Raw genomic sequence first — 20,415 nt, 5'->3', positions numbered from 1 at the left:
CTGTTCCCATTCCAGAGTCCAGCTTGTGCCTCCAGGCTTCGGTCTTGCCCTTTCTGAGCATGATCTTTCAGCTTCGTGATGATTCTGTGAACCTCCAGTGTCCTACAAATATATTCTTTTAAAAGCATTTTGTTTCTAATCGGGAATCCTGGCTGATGCAGGTTTCCTGTGATAATTTATGAGCCAGGAAAGAGGTCTAGCCACGGACTAGTATTCCATGTAGCTTGATGCCACTGACCCAGTGAACTGACAAGGCAAGGACATAAAAAGTGAGGTGGAGAATCTTCATCATGAAGGGTGTGACAAAACCATGCAAATTAAGATGACCCCATCTGTGATCTTTGGACAAATGAGCATTTGGAACATACAGTTCTGGCCACCGTGCCTTTGGTAAAGTAGAATGGAGATGGGCATCTCAAATAATCAGAAAACAGACTTCCCGCTGGGTACAGATGAGGTCCAGCTCAGGGCAGGGACGGGGAAGGGGGGGGGGCAGTTCCTGACAGGCTGTGACACAGCTGCATGGCCAGTAGCACTGATCTTTGCAAGTCAACATCCAGCAGAACAACTGTGCCCTCTCTTAGTCTATCTGTTGGTGATTTGTGGGCCATGTGGGTCATGGAGCTCATTCATTCCTTCAGCGTTCGAAGCTCTGTGTTGGCACTGATACTAGGATGAACAAGATAGGGGCCCTGCAGAAATGAGGCCTCTGGGACCACTTGTGTGGGAGGGTGCTACTCACCTTACACTGAGGTGCTACGGGGTCCTGAGGAGCAGCCGCTGCTGTGAGGGGCTTGGGGAAGGCCTCATGGAGGAAAGGAGGTTTGTGCTGAGTCTTGAAGCACAACTGGGTTTAACAGACAGACAATGAGATTAGGAGTGGACAGAGGGTGTTAGCTGGCAGGGAAACATTCTGACAAAGACTCTGAGTGTGTGGGGTATGGGACTACAAAGGTCACAGACCAGGAAGGGGCCGAGAATGTCAGGGTGTTGGGAAGCCATTGATATTGTTATGGTAGTGACATTATGATCGAGTTTGAGTTTAGAGACGTCACTCTGGCAGAGGCTTGGGGATAATTCAGAGTGGACAGAACGTAGAGGCCGGAGGCCAGTTGGCCAGTGGTTCTCAAAGTGTGGTCCCCAGACCCTCAGCATCAGCACCAACTGGGAACTTTTTAGAAATCCAAATTCTTGGGCTCTTCCCTAGAACTGCTTAATCAGAAACTCTGAGGTGGGGATCAAAAATCCGTATTTTAACAAGCCCCCTAGCTGAGACTGATGCACGCTCAATTTGAGAACCTCTATGTTATCCATACAAGAAGTGATGGTGAGCCAAACTGAAATAGTGGCGGTATGAATGAAATGGGATGGAGTTGGGAATATTGGAAATATATCCGAGAGGCTGAATCTAGAGGACTAATGATCGATGGGGTGCAGATGGTGCTAGGGAACAGAAAGGGACAAGCATATTCTGGCATTAGGTAATGAAATTGCTTCCTTATATAGGTGTCCCTGGTGGGCTTCCTGTTCCTTTTGGGCTTATACATCTCATCTCTGGCCTCCTGTATGGGAGGACTCTATGGAGCCCCCCGGATCCTGCAGTGCATTGCCCAGGAGAAAGTGATTCCCACACTGGCCTGTCTGGGGAAAGGGGTGAGTGATCCTTTTTTTGAGAAATGTACATTTTGCTGCGAACCAGATTATCAGCCAATAAATTGCTTAAGTCTCTCCGATTAGAGCCAGTGGTAAAGTTCTCCAGAGTGGGAGAAATGAGAATGCAGAGTTGTTCTCTCCTGTCCTCTGGCAGCCTTAGGGTGGAGCCAGTTGGACAAACCATCTGTCAATGTCATAGCCACCAGAACCCCTTGGCACTGGGTTAGCTAACTGACACAATGGCATCTTGGACCCTGAGCAACAGGGAAAGGGAGTGTCACATCCTTTAATAAAAATAAATTTGGGATCCTCTCAGTTCAGCATAGAAGAAAAAAATCTCTTGGTGAGGAGGGGAGCTGGACCTTGCAGCTCAAACTCTGCCCTTGATTTTTGCCTTTCCTTTGGGGTTGCTGTATGATGATTTCCCATACCGCGGGCCTCTGGGCCTCCTGTCAGTCTTCATGGCTCAAACTCTCACCGACAGAATATAGCTTGGTTGAGTCACGAAATGATAGAATGAGACATTCCTAAAACCTAAGCGATGACAAAAGAGAAATAGAGAGAGAGAGTTAGAGAGAGAGAACCCCACTTCCCAATAATGTGGTTTACTGAGAAAGAGTTCATTTCTGTCTTATTGGAGCACCACAGAGACCCTCCCCCAACCCCTTCCCACCCCAGACCCCTCTCAGGTAGGGTCACCAGCCCTCCCTTACCATCCTCCACTTCTGACCCATCAGCCAGCATGGGCTGGGTGGGAGCACTGACTCTCATCTCTGTACCTTCTATGTGGCATATGCCTTTTCTTTTACTTTAATTTCATGTATTTTTATTAGGTAATGTATACACAGGGCTCAAAACTAAGAAAGATATAAAAGGTATACATTGAGAATTTTTGCTCCTATCATGACTCTTTTATTATCTCTTTCTTCACCAGCACCCATGCCCTATCAGTAGCTGTTTTTATTAGGTTTTTTTTTTTATGAATCCTCTCTATTTTTTTATACAACTATAGTGTTCTAACATGTGGTTCTATACCTTGCTTTTCTTCATTTAATATAACTCGGAAGTCCAACTTTTCATATGTATGTCAAGAAAACTTTTTCATTCTTTTTCCATTGGGTGGATAGACCATAGTTTTTATCTAGTTTCCTATGGATTGACCCATGTGTGGCTTTCAGTAAACAGTGCTACAAGGAATAATGTTGTGTATGTGTGTGTAATTATTTAATGTGCAGGTATATCTGTAGGATAAAGTTTCATAAGTAGGTTTGCTGCAACAAAATGTATTTTTTATTTTAATAGATATTGTCAAGACACCTTCCATAGAATTTGTATGATTTTTATATTTCTACCAGGAATGTATAACAGTTCCTGCTTCCTGACGGTCAGCATCACTCTTAGATTCAGGCCAAAAGACCCTGCTTTATAGACTCTGTTCTGGGTTCTGGTCCTTGATAAAGAGTTCATGAGATCAAGGGGACATGCCCACTGGATCCCAGACCCCTCTTCTGGATGGTGTACATGTGCTGCACTGGACCATTTGCACTCTTGCCTGGAATTCTCTGCCCGGATGTCCCACAACCCACATCCAGGGTCTGCGAGGGCCCCTTCCCTGGGCCTGTCCTTTTAGGACCTGGGTATGGGCAGGAGTCCACATGTAGGTGTGAGGCCCCCACAGTATGGTCTGGGAAGGGTAGGAGGTGGGCTAGGAGCTGGTGGCTGTATGTGGCCATCCTCTACTGAAGAACCCTGAGGAGAACAACAATTCTAAACTTGAACCTGGTCTTCCCCATTGTCCTAAAGGTGTGTTTGCAAAGGAAGGAAGATAGAACATATTTGCTTTAACTGTTTGTTAGCTTGGTTTATACTTATACATATTTGGACATCGTGTGTGAGGACTGCCATTTGCACTCTGGTCCCAGGTACCACATTATTAGCAATCACAGTTCATTGTCAAATGTGACTTTTTGCTAGTTGTATAGTGAGAAATGGCATCTCAGGATCCTTGTGATTTGCATTACTCTCTCTCTTTTTTTTTAAATGTTCATTTTGGGAGGCAGAGGGACAGAGAGAGAGGGGGACAGAAGATCCAAAATGGGCTCTAGGCTGACAGCAGAGAGCCCGATGTGGGGCTCAAACTCACAAACTGTGAGATCATGAGCTGAGCTGAAGTCAGACAATTGAGCCACCCAGGTGCCCCTGTGATTTGCACTACTCTTATATGAATGAGGTTGGAGATCGTTTCCTCTTAGAGTCATATATATATCCTGTGATTGTTGGTCTTTTTCTTCTCAATTGCTAGAAGCTCTTCTTTTGTTGGGGAAGTTAACTCCTTGTGATATATATTACAAATGTTTTCTCTAGTTTGCCACTTGCCTTTTAACTTTGAAGTTTTTTTCTCCCCAAAGCTTCTTTACATATGATTAAATTTTATTAGCACATTTTCTTTTTTAATGGGGGAGAGAATAAACTTTAAAAAAACTTTGAGAGCTATTCAACATATAGAAAAGAGCATAAAACCAATATGAACAGGTTTTTTTTTTTTTAATTTTGTATGTTTATTTTTGAGAGAGACAGAGTGCAAGTGGGGGAAGGGCAGAGAGAGACAGAGACACAGAATCTGAAGCAGGCTCCAAGCTCTGAGCTGTCAGCAGAGAGCCTGACTTGGGGCTTCAACCCATGAACCATGAGATCATGCTTTGAGCTGAAGTTGGACACTTAACTGACTGAGCCACCCAGGCACCCCAATATGAAGTTTTGAAGAATAACTGAAATGAATGTTCCAGGCTCCACATGCCTTCTCTGGTCAGAGCCCCATCCCTCTCTGTACCTGTAGTCTTCTGTGATAATAATTTCCTTGCTTTCTTCAAGACTTTACTCAGGAGTCAGCAAACTTCTTCTGAGAAGGGCCAAATAGTAAATACTTTAGACTTTGCAGGCCCTATGGTCTCTGTCACAACTACTCAACTCTGCAATTGTAGCTCAAAAGTAGCCACGGACACAGACACGTCTATTGGGGGATAGGTGTAGCTGTTTTCTAGTCAAACTTTTTTATGGACACTGAAATTCGAATTTCATGTAATTTTTGTGTGTCATGAAATCTTCCTCTTCTTTTGATTTTTTTTCCCCCCAACTGTTTAAAAGTGTAAAACCGTTCTTAGCTCATGGGCATACATAAACAGATGGTGGCCAGATGGCCCATGAGCCATAGTTTGCTGACCCCTGGTTTGCTTCCTACATATGCATCTCTAAACAAAATTGTTTAATTTTGCCTGTTTTTAAACTTTGTATAAATGTGGCATGCCTCTTTCCCTCAACATTATGTTTACGAGATTTGTCTACATTTTTGCTTGAAGCAGCAGCTTGTTTATTATCATCCCTGTATAGCATTTCCTCACTTGCCTGAATTTATTTATCCATTCTGCTGTCGATGGACATTTGGGTTGTTTCCAATTTGGGACTGTTACAGACAGTACAATAAACATTCTTGTATTAGTAGAAAGGTTCACACGTAAAGGTCTTCCAGACTATATACCCGTTATTGGAATTGCTAAGCTATAAGGCATGTCTATTTTCACTTACTAGACAACAAACTCTTTTCCCAAAGTACTTGTACTAATTGACCCCTATCAGCAGCGGATAAGCGTTCCTATCCATCTGTGTTTGTGCCAATGCTTGACACTATCAGACTTTTTAGTTCTTGCCAATCTGGTGGGTGTTTAATGGGATCTTCCTATGGTTTCAATTTGCATTTCCTTGATTACTTAATGAAGTTGGGTACCTTTCCTATGCTTAATAGACATTCTTTTGCTCACTTCCTTTTTTAGTGGGTTGTCTGACTTCTAATTATTTTGTAAAGATTCTTTGATATTTTGGATTGCTCTTCATCAGTTAAATGTGTTACAAATATCTTTTCCCATTCTGTGGCTTGTTTTTTTTTTTTCATTTCTTTATGGTGTCTTTTGGTAGGAGAAGTTCATATTCCACCCTTAAAACACTTTACAACCTGCCCTCATCAAAATCTTGGCCTGGACCATTAGCATTTCCTTCAGCCCACCTAACACCCTCCTTTTACATTCTCTTTAGTTTCTAAGTACTTACTTTATTCTTAGTAGTTTTATTGTTAGAGTATGCTAAATAGCTGTAGCAAATTTACCCAAAAATGTAATTGTCAAAGACAGTAAAAGCATACTTTTACTTCTTATTTTTCCCCCCAGAATTTTACACTAAAGCTCTTGGGCAGGTGTTTCAGGTCAACAGGGGCTTTGGCCCTCTGAGATTCAGGCTGATGACTTTGCTGTCTTCATCCTGTGACTTCGAAGGCTGCACTCTATTCTGACCGTCAGAAAAGGGAAATGCACCTGAAAGAACACATGTGGGAGGTTCACAGGTCAGGTCTGGAAATGGCTTATGTGTCTGCCCCTCCCCTTGCAGACTGCTGGCTGTAAAGGAGGTGGGACCAGTGTATAGATCCTGTGTATATCTGAGGGTGAAGCTGACAGAATAAGAGAATGAGAAGAGACATGAAGAATTTTGCTGGATTGAGCAGCTGTTTTCTGAGACAGAGACTACAAAAGGAGTAGATTTGATGGTGGGAGATTAGGGGGTCAGCAGTTTGGTTTGGGACATTTGAGATCCTTTTAGACATCAAGTGGAAATGTTGAGTAGACAGTTGAATATTTAAGTCTGGATTGCAGGGGGACATTTCAGGCTGGAGATTCAAATATGGGAGTTAAGAGCACAAAGCTAGTATTTAAATTTAGGATTCTGGGTACCTGGGTGGCTCAGTGGGTTAAGCATCTGACTTCGGCTCAGGTCATGATCTCACAGTGTGTGGGTTTGAGCCCCACATTGGGCTCTGTGCTGACAGCTCAGAGCCTGGAGCCTGCTTTGGATTCTGTATCTCCCTCTGTCTCTGCTCCTCCTCTACTCACCCTCTGTCTCTCAAAAATAAAAATTAAAAAAATTAAAAAAAAATAAATTTAGGATTCTGGTTGAAATCACCTAGGAAGGGAGTATAGATAGAGAAAAGAAAGGGTCTGAGGATAGAGCTCTGGGCTACTTTAAATGTAGATGTCAGAGAGAGGTGCCTGGGTGGCTCATTTGGTTAAGCATTGAACTTTGGTTCAGGTCATGATCTCATGGTTTGTGGGTTCAAGCCCCACATCGGGCTCTGTGCTGACAGCCCAGAGCCTTCTTGGGATTCCCTCTCTCTCCTTGCCCCTCCCCCACTCACGCTTTCTCTCCCCAAATAAATAAACCAAATAAATAAATAAATAAATAAATATTTCAGAGATGTAGAGGAGTTAGCTATAGAGACTAAGAAGGAGCAGACAATGAGGGAGGCAAGTCAGGAGAAGGTAGGCAAAGGAAGTCTTTCAAAGAACAGGAAGTGATCAGCTGGGTCAAATATAGTTCTTAGGGCAAGGAAGATGGGGACCAAGAAGTGTCCAGTGCTTTTGGCTGAAGAACCATGTCAGTGACTGTGTGATGAACAGCTTCTGTGGAGTGACAAATTATATGGAGTTAGCACATATTTTCTACTCCTGTTCTCCTGAAGGTCACCATACCCACCTCCATTAATAACAGATATGTATAAAATAAGTGTGTGTGTGAGCATGTGTAGGTTTAGTTTCAGAATTTCTTCACCACAGCCACAAGAGATTCTGTTGTATCTTTCAGGGTCTGCCACTCCCTTCAGCTCATTTTCTCCATTATAGCCTGGGAACTTTGCACCACTTTGATTTCTAAGACTGATGTTAAAATCCAAAGAGGGTTGCCTGGGTAGCTCAGTCACTTGAGTGTCTGACTCTTGATTTCAGCTCAGGCAATGATCATAAGATTGAGCCCCATATTGGAGAGGGACTCCATGCTCAGTGTGGAGTCTGCTTAAGATCCCCCCACCCCACTACCCCTCTCCCCCACTCACTCTCTTTCTCTAAAAAAAAAAAAATAACAAAACAAAAAACAAAACAAAACTCCCCAAACCCCCCAATAAAAGCCAAAGGAGAAATATTTGGGAAGTCCAAGTTCTATATAGCCATACTCCATATTAATAATTCTGAATACAACCAATACCCATGGTGTATTGACCTACTGTGTGTCAATGCTGTGTCAAGCATTTTATGTGCATTAGCTCTGTTCTCACAATAACCCCATGGGAATGAGTTGGATATTATTATCCCAAGTTTATAGACAATCAGTTATTTACTGATTGGTAGAACATGGTACAAGTGGTTGAACCATTATGAATTGTGTTTCTATCATATAATGTGATTTTCTTCTGAAATTTCATAGTCTTGCATGTTATTTTTCTTTCTGCAGAAAGGGCCAAATAAAACACCTATAGCTGCCATCTTCCTGACCAGCTTAGTGACCATGGCCTTTGTCCTTGTGGGCCAGGTGAATGTTCTAGCCCCCATTGTCACCATCAATTTCATGCTGACATACATTGCAGTGGACTACTCTTACTTCTCTCTGTCCATGGGTCCCTGCAGCCTTCCCCAGGTGCCTGAGTCAGTGCACGGGGAGGGCACAGGAGCTCTCCACTGCTCTGAGCACCTGCTCTTGCAGAAGGCTCCCAGCTATGGCTCTGAGGGCACTGCCCGAAGCCTCTCTGAGGGGACTCTGCTAGAATTCACCAAAGACATGGATCAACTCCTCCAGCTAACCAGGAAGCTTGAGAATAGCCAACCTAGGCAAGGAGACAGTGACGGGATCCCAGAAAGTAAGAAGGGGAAAAGCAAGAAGGCCACAAAGTCAACCTTACAAGATAGCTTCCTTTTGGACCTCAAATCCCCAGCTTCCTTACCTGCTGAGGGCTCTGACAGATTGCCTACTGCCTCATGGGAGGGGCAGGAAGCCTACTGGAACAAACAGAGTGCCAGGAGTGAAAGAGTTTGGTCTAGAGGAGCATGTGGAGAACAACTTGTCCCTGAGCCAAGTTACCAGCCTGGCCCAAGTGGAGAAGGTGAGTGCTTTGGAATCACATTAGGGACTCCTAATTTGGGGTGACCTCACCTACCCAGTTATCAAAACCCCTTTTCAAGTCCTCAGCCAGTTTACTTTATAGCTGGGTTTAAAATCCTTGTTAATTTTGTGTGATATTTATTTTTTAAAGTTATATTCAAGTATCAGCTGAATTTGTAACTCTACTCTGTTACAGTGATTTTAAACAGAAATTTCTGTTTATTCTTGTATGGTAGATCTTGGAGCCATGGCTAATAATTGAACATTATTTCATTTTACTCAAAACTCAGCTGAGATATAATATAAACATGAAGGGCACCTGCATGCCTTAGTTGGTTGAGCGTCTGACTCTTGATTTCAGCTCAGGTCATGATCTCGTGATCTCATGGTCATGATCTCATAGTCATGATCTCATGGTTGTGGGATCAAGCCACACGTTGGGGTCTATGCTGAATATGGAGCCTGCTTGGGATTCTCTCTCTCCTTCACTGTCTGTCCCTCACTCGCTCATGTACTCTCTCTCCCTCTCAAAATAAATAAACTTCAATATCAACACAAACGAGACCAATTTTTCCTTTCAAAAGAAGTGGAAATGTAACAAACTGTCTGCCTTAGGGGGTTTTGTCTGTGGACAAAAGACAAAAGATAAATCTCCCAAACCAGGCAAGAGGGGGTGGAGGAAAGATGGCCAAAGGAGCACAGCTTTGCTTTACTCTCTCAAATCTACAAACATGGTAACACACAGGGAGATTCTCAGAGAGAGGCTTACAGGGCATGAGAAATTCTGAGAGAAAGAAAGAACTTATAATTTTGAGTCTTCCACATTCTAGGTGCTTTCCATATGTTATTTCATGTAATAAAATAGATATTATATTTTTCCATTTTACAAATGAAGACACTGGGCCCCAGTGAGGTCACAGAGAAATCTCAGAGCTCATACTTTGCACAGCCAGATGTCACACCCAGGTCCATTGCCTGTATTTGAAGTTTATTACTTTTCTTTACATTATCCTGCCTTTTGAGATCTGTATAGACAAATGTGAGCAAAGAGGAGAAGACAGACAGATGTAGAAAGAGATGTCTAAAAACAAATGCTTTACATTCTTCCATACACTTGCTTTTCCTTCTTTACCTCTGAATTGGTGGGAGATTTTTAATGATAGGAGCATTATTAAATTTTAAGAATTATTTTATTTTTATCAAAATAATAAGTGTACGGTTTAATATGCCAAGTAGACTTAAAAGTAACATAATCAGAAATAGTAGTTCTCACTCTTCCATACCATCCCTTGTACCCTAGTCCCACTCCCAGAAAATCCCACTTTCAACCAAAAAGTTGCTTCTTTTATTAACCTTCATGTGACTAAATAATATATTTGTATTTCTATTTTTTGATATGTCAGTTTCAGATATCCTCATTTGACTTTCTATGGTAAATGAACTTTTAACACATTTATGCCACTCTGACTTCTCATCCAATATCCCCAGTGTACTTATATCACAGTTTTGATTAACTTAATAGCTAGTATTCATATTATTATGATTAAGTAAATATTGCTTAACTCTGAGCCATATTACATACACTATGATTACATTTCCTTTTTTGTACAACCTTTTCTGTTTCCTGGAGTTAATAATTGCCTTACTTTTTATTTGCTTGGTTTTCTGTCATCATTTTTCTCTAAATGCTCTGGCAGATATGTCAAATGCCTCTTAATGTTATTTTCCAAATGCTTGAATTCTTCAGAAATCTAACATATTCATTTCTTTTTTTGTCTTTGTCTAATGGCTGTCATCCTGTTCCATTCTAGACTATCTGTTCTCTAAGCCTGCTATAAAACTCCTGGAATTTCTCTTTATCACACTCTATGTCAGATCCAGGGAACAAAGATTTTCTGGATACAATATTACAGTGGATTTTTTTTTTTTTTTGCCTACCCACCGTTGAATGACCTCCCTATGTTTGAATAATTTCCGGTGTTACAAGTCTTGGTGAGAGGAAAAGAAAGCCTTTCACACTCAAAACTGAAGATGTCAGATACACAGTTTTCCAGCCTCTCCTATATCCAAGAGTTCAGGCATGAGGCTGAGGCTCTGCCAATCAGATGAGCCCTCCTTATACCTGGAACTGGGAACTGGAAACCTGAAGAAGAGGTGACTTCTAGGAACTCTCTAAAAGCCTTACGGTAGCAGCAGGATGGCTGCATTCCTGGCTCCAGTGTCCAGCGCTTTCAGAGTCAGTGGGCAGGATTCAGCATCTAGACCTTGGTGCCTGCTGCAGGAGTGTCCCCTCCTAGACTGCTCTGACATACAATATTGAGTGTTGTTCCTAGCTGTATAGCCTTGAACTTAATTTGCTAGGCTTTCCAGCTACTCTCAGAGGGAAGGCTAGGAAATATATTTTTACCTGATCATTTTGCTGCTTCATATGAAATGGTGTGGATTTTTTCCTAAGAAAGAAGGGGGAGATTGGGTAATGACAATCAGTCAGTGCCACAATTATCATGGTTTTAATTTCTAAGAGCTTTTGGTTTAACCCAATTTTTCCTTATCCTTTTTTTTTTTTTTTTTATTTGAACGTCATCTCATTCTTGTTTTATGGATACAATGGCTTATCTTATCTCTCTGGTAATATTACTTATTCTCCCTTTAAAGTCTTTTTCTGTTCTTTTTACTGACTTGTGTTCTCTAGATCTTTTTCCCTTTGGCTTGGTCTCTCTCTCTCTCTCTCTCTCTCTCTCTCTCAGAGGCTTTACTAAAGTGTCTGTTGAACTTTTGATTTCTTTTCCTACTTAGAAGTGAAGTACTAAAATGTTGTTTAGAAGATCTGTATACTGGTCAGGGTCTGTTGATTAGGGCACCTCACTATATAATGATTAGGTTGTAGGCTAGCTTTTGCACAGGAGGATCCCAAAAAGTGACTATCTAGAGGTTTTCAAAACCTCTGGACTCTTTAGTTCCTCCAGAGGAGAATCCTTTAATCTCTTGTCTTACCCAGATGGCTGCATGCATTCAGGGAGCAGGGGGAAGTAGGGGAGTTAGGGTGTCTCATTGTTTAGGATACAGACTTAAATTCAATTCCCCAGTTTCTAGCTCCATTTACTCATTCTTGCTGTGCCTGGTGTCCCAAGTCCAGGCACTCACTGGTTTTATTTCTTCAGAGGAAAGGGGTCAGGCAAAGGAGTTATTACCTAGCTGTGTGGGGAGAAGAAAGGATCTTGATTTCCAGCTATTTCAGATACAGTCTTGGAACCAAATGCCTTTACCTTATCACTTCCCAGGGACATGGCACTGCCTAGTCTTGAACTTTGCTGGGGCCTGCCAGGGTGCATTGGGCTGCTCCTTGCTGGTACCCTATCTGTAGGGCCTAGAATTCATCCTTCTCTGCTCTGCTCACTCTGTTACCATTCCCCTGTCACCTTTCCATCTTCCAAGATCTGTTTTTATCTTTCCTCCCTCATTCTCATTATGCTTGTGGGTTTATGCCTATCTAATTCCTTTTCTGTTTTCTCAGTGGGTTTCCAGGAGAGATGTGCAGTCAGTTTGCAATCTTTAGTCAATGAAGTGCTTGCTGCCCAGTTCCCCAATCATAGAAATGTCATAGCTGTTGACCACTCCCTGTCCTTCATCCTTGCTGCCTGTACCTTGGTGCAGACCCTTCCTATACAGCACCCAGACTCTTGTTAAGTCTGCAAACCAGTGTCCTGCCTCCAGATTCTCCCACATCCTGTTTCTCCTTCCCATTGTCTGCTGAATGATTTTCTAAAATAAAACTCTTATCATGTCTCTCTTACTTAAAAACCTTCTAGAATCAAATCTCTTCCATCTAAAGTCCAAGATCCTTGGTGGGATTTGCAAGGTTCTTTACAATCCTGCTCTGTACTACCTTTTTGGCCATTATTCTCATGACGGCCCATACTCTGTATGTTCCAGTTAGACCTAAATGAATGCCCTAAACACGTCTTGTTCTTCGTCCCTTCCCGCCTTTGCATATGCTGCTCTGTCTTCACAGCTGCTTCACCTCCCGCTTCTCCATCTGGAAAACTCCAACGTATAGTTTAAAATCCATCCAACTTTTCATACACATTTATACTCCCTCTGAGAAGGCTTTCCTGATTTCCTCTCCTGTGCAAGTATAACATTTGATTTATGCTAGCAGTATAGAGAATTAACACATTGTTTTATACATTTATATCGAATTTTTTACACATTTGTCTTCAGGCCCATGTGTCTGTCTGTCTTGAGGAAAAGAAATATTAGTTTTATTCCTTTACCCCTAGACTGTGGGCTTCCTTTAGTCACAAGCCATGTCTTTCCACCTTATATTTATCACAGTATTCCCACACAGTACACAGCATGCAGAAAACACTCAGTAAAGGCTAAATTGATGCACAATTGAGCAAATATTAACTTCAAAAAAATGAAACATTGATCAGTAAAGTAGAATAGAAAGAATTACACTATCATAAGAACCTAATCTGTGACAAACCAGATGTCATACAATAATAAGAATCAAATCACTATTGAGTAAACATTGTTGAAATCAAATGGATCAAAAAGATTAACTTGGGCTGTATTCTTTACCTTATATAGCCATGAATTCCTTATTTATAACAGCTGTGCAAGAGAGATATTTCTGACTATTGAAGACTATCATCAAAGACAAAAAGGATCTGATTAAATAGAAATAAAAAACATTTGTACAACACAGTGTCACAGAAGGAAACAATTATTCTGACAAGCACGGCCGATAAAAGCATACCTTCCAATGCATATTATTTTTAAAAATAGGAAGGTCAAAATCCAGATTCTACTAAAAAGAAGCATGCAGATGAATATGCAGTTTACATTTGAAAAATCAATGCCCAGATTCATTCATTGCTCATTCAACAAACTAACTTTTATTGTTAAGTGTAAAATATTGTTAGTAGTTAAAAATAGCCAGTGTTTTTCAAACATGTCCCATGTTCTTGGCACTGAGATAAGCACCTAACAGATTATCTCATCTAAGCTCAGACTTAGGCATTGTTATTGTCATTTTACAGAGGCATAGAGAAGTTAAACATTTGCTCAGGATATGAGACAGCCAGAATTTGAACACAGGTCCTTTCACTTTAGAACTTGTGTTCTGAACCACTATACAAGGTATATGCTGCTAGCTGTTAGTATCTGTTATAAACTAGGCCATCGTATTAATTCAATGAATAAAATTAAACCACTTTCAATATATCATTGCACATCTATTAAGCCATCAAAAAATTAAATAAAATAGGTCTGTGGTTATCAGGTATATGAACACATTGCTGAAAGCAATTCCAGTGGATTTATTCCTTCTAGATCTGTTGATTAAAGTTTTTCATCAAATTTGGGAGCCATTATTTCTTCAAATATTTTTTCTGCTCTTCCCTTTCTCTCCCATCTCTATGGGACTCCCACTACACATTAATTAGTATACTTTACATTCCCCCTCTTCCCCCCCCGGCCCCCCCCGGTTTCTGAGGCTCTGTTCTTTTTTATTCTACCTTTTCCTCTCTGTTCTTCAGTTTGGATAATTTCTACTGATCTATCTTCATGTTCACTGATACTTTCTTCTGCCATCTCAAATCTGCTGTTGAGCCCATAGAGTAAATTTTTTATTTCTGTTATTGTACATTTTAACTATAGAATTTTCATTTTTGTAATGTTTGTATGTTTTTGTTGATATTCCCTATTTTGAAAGTCATTGCCATCATATTTCTCTTAAGTCACTGACATTGTATTTTTATTTAATTCTTTGAACATATTTATTATACTAGTGCTTTGAAGTCTTTGTCTGCTAAACTCAGTGCAGGCCCACTCAGAGTCAGTTTCTTTTTTTTTTTTTTTTTTTTTTAATTTTTTTTTTTCAACGTTTATTTATTTTTGGGACAGAGAGAGACAGACCATGAACGGGGGAGGGGCAGAGAGAGAGGGAGACACAGAATCGGAAACAGGCTCCAGGCTCTGAGCCATCAGCCCAGAGCCTGACGCGGGGCTCGAACTCACGGACCGCGAGATCGTGACCTGGCTGAAGTCGGACGCTTAACCGACTGCACCACCCAGGCGCCCCAGAGTCAGTTTCTTTTGATTGCTTTTTTTTCCAGAGCATGGGTCAGTTTCCTGTTTTTATATTTTTTAAGTTTATTTATTTTGAGAGAGATAGAGACAGTGCAAGTGGGGGGAGGGGCAGAGAGAGGGATACAGAGAATCCCAAGCAGGCTCCAGACTGTCAGCTTGGAGCCCGATGTGGGGCTCGAACCTACGAAACCATGAGATCATGACCTGAGCTGAAACCAAGAGTCGGACACCTAATCGACTGAGCCCCCCAGGTGCCCCAGTTTCTGGTTTCTTTGCATGTCTTGTAATTTTGGGTTGAAAACCAGACAATTTAGATAATATAGTGTGGCAACTCCTGATTCTGATATATGTTTCCATGTTTTTGTTTGTTTTAGTAAATTTCCTGGATTTGAACTTTGGAATCTGTCTCCCCTGTGGTTGTGGATTCTGATGTTTCTACTCAGTTTTTTATTCTTATTTTTAACTTTTAGCCTGGCTTCTAAGGAGTTTGCCCTTGTGCCTACGTGGCCCATAAGGCTCCACCCTTTGCCAGTGGATCTGTGTATAGGTTGGGAAGCAGTCAAAGTTGCAGCTAGTTTTCCAGTCTTTCCTGGTTTTGCCAGTCTCAGTTTGGCTTCCCCAGGCAGGAGCATAGTTTTTCAGTCATTCAGGGAAATGTGGGGAGATATAGTCCTTCCATAGTCTTTCTGTGACTCTCTCATTTCTAGATCTTCCCATTAAGTTTCTGATGGTCCACTGCTTGACCTAGCTGGGTCTGCAACCTCAGGCTAGCAAAACTGAGGACTTTTCCTTTTCAGTTTTCTACTATACTCACCATGTTTAGCTTATAAAGGCACAACTCACAAGTCTGCCCCCTCTGGCAGTGAAACTGCTGGTTTCTGACCAGCTCCATGCTGGTAAGAACGGGAATGAGGATGGGAGATCAGGCCATAGGCTCTCACTGTTCAGACCCTCAGCTCCATCAGTTTTTGAAAAATAAATACTTCTTAATTTTTGTCTCCATTTGGTAACTTCTAGAGCTGAATGAATACTTTTTTATTATTTTGACCAGTTTTATACTTACTTCTTGTGGAGAGGATTCACTGACCACTTCACATTGCCATCGCTGCAAGTCCCTCTGGTTCATTCTCCTCCTCCTCTTCCTTCTTTTTAAATTTTTGTTATTGAAGTATAGCTGACATAACATCTTTGGTTAATTCTCTCCGGAGAATTATCTTTCATGATATAACAAGAAATATAAAGCTATTTCATTGCCCTAACTTTGTAAATCTGTTTGGGGGAATTGCATATCAAGGAAACAACTCAAAATCAAACAATAAACCATAAAATGTGTTCAAGATGGTCATAGCTGCATGGTTTGTGCTAGTAGCAAATTAGAAATAAATGTGCAACGTTTGGAAAGTGGTTAAAAGAATTATATTATCAACTTAATAAAATACCATATGGACTTGAAACATGATCCTTTGTGGACTATAGCAATGCACATTCTTGGTTTGTACAGGTTAACTAAAACTATGTGTTTATTTATTCTGATAAAGATATGGAGTGCATTTTCAGAGATGGTTTAATATTTATGTATTTATTTATTTATTTATTTATTTATTTATTTATTTTTAATATAATTTATTGTCAGATTGGCTTACATACAACACCCAGTGCTCATCCCAACAAGTACCCTCCTCCATGCCCATCACCCACTTCCCCTCCCCCCCCATCAAGTCACTCATCATCAGGGAAATATAAATCAAAGCCACACTGAGTCAGAGTGGCTAAAATGAACAAATCAGGTTTAATATTTATTTTAAGTAACTTCTATCAAATTACTTAATTTATTATTTTAAAAATTGACATAATTATGTTTATTATATTTGATACATATTTTTAAATTTTTGTTTATTTGAAAGAGAGAAAGAACAAGCAGGAGAGGGGCAGAGAGAGGGAGACACAGAATCCGAAGCAGGATCCAGGCTCTAAGCTGTCAGCACAGAGTGCAACATGGGGCTCGAACTCACAAACAGAGATCATTACCTGAGCCAAAGTCCAATGCTCAACTGACTGAGCCACCCAGGCGCCCCTATATTTGATATTTTTAACATGTCTAATGTATAACTTTGTCTACCTGTTTGTTTTGCAACTAAGGTGTGATGAAGTAAAATTGCTTTCTCTTTTTTTAAGTTTATTTATTATTTATTTTGAGAGAGAGAGAGCATGAAAGAGAGTGGGGGAGGAGCAGAGAGAGGAGAGAGAGAAGCCTAAGCAGGCTCTGTGCTAACAGCACAGAGCCTGATGTGGGGCCCAGTCTCACAAAACATGAGATCATGACCTGAGCCGAGGTCAAGAGTTGGATGCTTAACCGACTGAGCCACCCAGGCACCCCTTTGGTTATTATTGGTTATTGCTTTCTTGGTTATTATTTTAGAATCTATAACATGAGAGACTGTCCTCTCCCACCACTAGTCTGTAAGACCTGCTTCTTCTAGCAAAATCCTTGACAAGAAAAAAAAATTTTTTTAGTCATTTTGGAAGGGTTTTGAAACCATACCTGTTCAGAATTCAGAAAAATTGTCTGCCTGCTTTGTTGTACCTATTCAAGTTAGTTAGGTTAGTTGAGAATCCTTGCATGAATTTTCCCTCACATTGCTGACATATAAAACTGCACTGTGCTTGCTTGGAGAGCACATCCCTTCCTTTTGTTTCCCCTCAGAGCCCTTAGAAAACACACACACATACATACGATTCCCTTAGGTACAGTGTAATTGAGGTTATGTGAGACTGAGATTAACTGGGAAAGGGTGAGCTTAACATTTCACAGATCTCAGAGAGGCAAAAAATCTAAGTCCTTAAACAATACTCTTCCGTCTTAATAACCAAGGGGACAGCTGTATTTCACTAAGCATATGATTAAGAAAATGAATCATGACTTGGGCATGTTAAAATTGTACAATTTGATTAATGGTAATCAATAGTATTCCCATTTTTTAAAAAAGTAATAAAGCCATTAATTCAAATCAGTCATAAACCTTGGCAGAGTTTATTTTAATCCACAATTAATGAGGAGACATTTATTGAGCACTTCCAATACACAAACTTCTAAATGCCAAGATTTGGCATTTAGAGATGTAAAAGACAGTCATTGCCCTCAAGGTATGGAGGTACAAAAGATAAGTATAATAGTAGGAAGCACATAATGAAGGGAGACAGATGTTGAAAGGATAAAGGCTACCTTGGGGGCTAGGATGATTTCTTTATTCATTTAACCACTTGTAAGGAATATTTACCACATCTCAAATGCTGTTTCAGGTATGGGGAACATTCTGTATAGACATAGAAGGCCTCTGCTGTCATCGAGCTTGCATTCTAGTAGGGAAAGACACATACTAAATAAGCAAACAAATATATAACTGTAATGTCAGTAAGTGATAAGTACTATCAAAGATAATAGAGCAAGGTAACAGGATAGAGAGAGAGACTAGGGTGGAGAGAAAGGTTACTGTTTCTGATAGGTTTTCAGAAAAGATATCTCTGAGAAGAGGATATTTTAATGGAGAACTGAATTGTATAAAAGAGAGAGCCATGCAGAGATATTGGGGAAGAGTTCTAGGCAGAGGAAATGGTGTGTATGAAGGTACAGGTGGGAATAGGATTGGCAAATTCCAAGAACAGCAGAGGTCCAGCAGCAACTGGAGAGGAATGAGCCAGGGGAGAGGGATAGGACGAGTACAGTGAGGAAAGGGCCATGCAGGTCAGGGTTGTGATATGATCAGATTTAGGCTTTAAGGAGATAACTAAAACCAAACCAAACCCTGTTGAAGATATATAAAGGTAGGCTAAACTGCTATAACAATAACCAAAAACATAGTGACTCAAACACAACGGAAATTTATTTCTCACTTGCACTAATAGTCTAGGAAGGCTCTCCTCCATGTATTGATTCGGGGACTCAGGGTCCTTCTATTCTTTTGACTTTACTATCCCTTAGTACCTTGTCATACAAAGTCAGGACTCAGTTACCATATTCATATTTCAGGCACAAAGAAGAGGCATACCTATTCTCCTAAAGACCTTGGTGCAGAAGTGACATTTATCACTTTTGTTCACATTCCAGTGGTGAGAACCTAGTCATCTGGCCACACCTAGATGTGAGAGCTCCTGGATATACTCGGACTGTGGTTTCTACTGCAGGAACACAATACAGTAAATCAGATGAAAGAGGAAAGTGACTTGGACTAGGATGGGAGAGCAATGCAGTGGTCACATTTTGGATACATTTTGGTGGTAGGATCAACAGGAATTACTGATGGAATAGATGTAGGTATGTGAAAAAGAGGAGTCCAGGATAAATCTTTGATATTTGAGTGAATGGTAGTGTCATTTATTCAGATCAAGAAGACCTGGGGAAAATAGATTTCTGCTTTAACCATGTTAAAGTTTGAAGTGTTTGTTAGCCATGTAAGGGGAGATATTAAGAAGACAACTAAATATTCAAGACTTCAGTTCAAGGGAGAGGTCGATGATGATATAAAATTGGAACATCAGTGCGTGGATAGTATTTAAAGCCATTTGAGACTAGATGAGATCTCCTAGGAGTGAATATATATGGAAATAAGAAGATTGCTGGGGACTAAATAAATGCTGGGATACTCCAATATTCAGAAGCTGGAAGGAGGTGGTAAGCCAGCAAAGGAGACTGACAAGAAGTGGCCAGTGAGATAGGAGGAAAACAAGGGGAGCAAGTCATCTTAGAAACCAAGAGGAGGTAGTGTTTCAACAAGTAGAAAGAGATCACTTGTGTCAGATGCTGTCTGAAAGGTCCAGTAGGATGAGGACTGTGAGTTGACCATTGAATTTGAAGTTTCACGTCATTGGCAACTGTAGGAAGGGAAATTTAGTGTTGTTTACAATCTTAAGAGTGGGCTGAGGAAATAGTGGGAGGTAGAAACTGTATAGGCAATTCTTTTGAGAAATTTAGCTCTAAGGAAGATAAAGAAATAGAGCAGTAGCTGAGGGATGACTGGGAAATATTTGTTTAGGTGGGAGAAATTACAGTCTATTTGTATTTGGTGGAAAAAAGTGATGATGCAAAAGCAAAGCCCTTGAGCAGGGCACTAGTGGAGGGATGTGCCTTATGTAAGAGCCAGGGATATTCATCCACTGTAGAAGGAGGGAGGGCAGAAGAGAGGATACAGATGCAAGTGGCTTGGTAGCTTTGGTGATGAGAGAATATAAAAGCTCTCTTTTGAGAGAAGAGGTCATAAGTTTGTTACATCAGAGAGTAGGAGAATGAGTTGACTAGGTGTCAGACCACTGAGGAGTGGAAGTGTGGAAGTGTGGAAGCAGGTAATGTAAGCAAGGGAATGCTCTTAGTCTTTGATCATAGAATCTTAGCTGGGTAAGAGGGTACTGAAAAGAGGAGGTAAGTAATAGAAAGCAAAAACATACCAGGGCAAATTGACTGGAGATCCCTCTGTAGGCTATGAACAGTTGAGGCGGGAGACAGCAGAGTAAATGAGAAAAAAGAAGTGATAAGCAGGGGTAGATAGATTGAAATCATGATTTAAGAGATGTAAAGTTACTAGCCTCAAGTGTGGTCAAGGGAGTTAATAGTTGAGGTGAATGGAGATTGTTTTTGGCTGAGTTACAAAACTGGAGAGGAGGAATTCATAGATATTTGCTCTTAAAAATAGAAAAGGGTTTGGT

General features: G+C 40.8%; 1 protein-coding gene across 1 annotated transcript in view; it reads left to right on the top strand.

Annotated features, from left to right (window-relative positions):
• SLC12A8 (solute carrier family 12 member 8) overlaps positions 1 to 20,415 on the top strand; it is a 143,587-nt gene that overhangs the window by 109,473 nt on the left and 13,699 nt on the right. The window contains exons 9-10 of the mRNA XM_040484777.1: positions 1,507 to 1,653; positions 7,978 to 8,623. Of these exons, the coding sequence (XP_040340711.1) occupies positions 1,507 to 1,653; positions 7,978 to 8,623 (793 nt within the window). The remainder of the gene's footprint in view (positions 1 to 1,506; positions 1,654 to 7,977; positions 8,624 to 20,415) is intronic.

Source organism: Herpailurus yagouaroundi, unplaced genomic scaffold, assembly GCF_014898765.1.
Source record: "Herpailurus yagouaroundi ecotype Mexico unplaced genomic scaffold, PumYag 162, whole genome shotgun sequence".
In the NCBI taxonomy this organism is placed as follows: domain Eukaryota; kingdom Metazoa; phylum Chordata; class Mammalia; order Carnivora; family Felidae; genus Herpailurus; species Herpailurus yagouaroundi.
The sequence above is the reverse complement of the archived record's forward strand: the minus strand, read 5'-3'. Positions and strand labels throughout refer to the sequence as shown.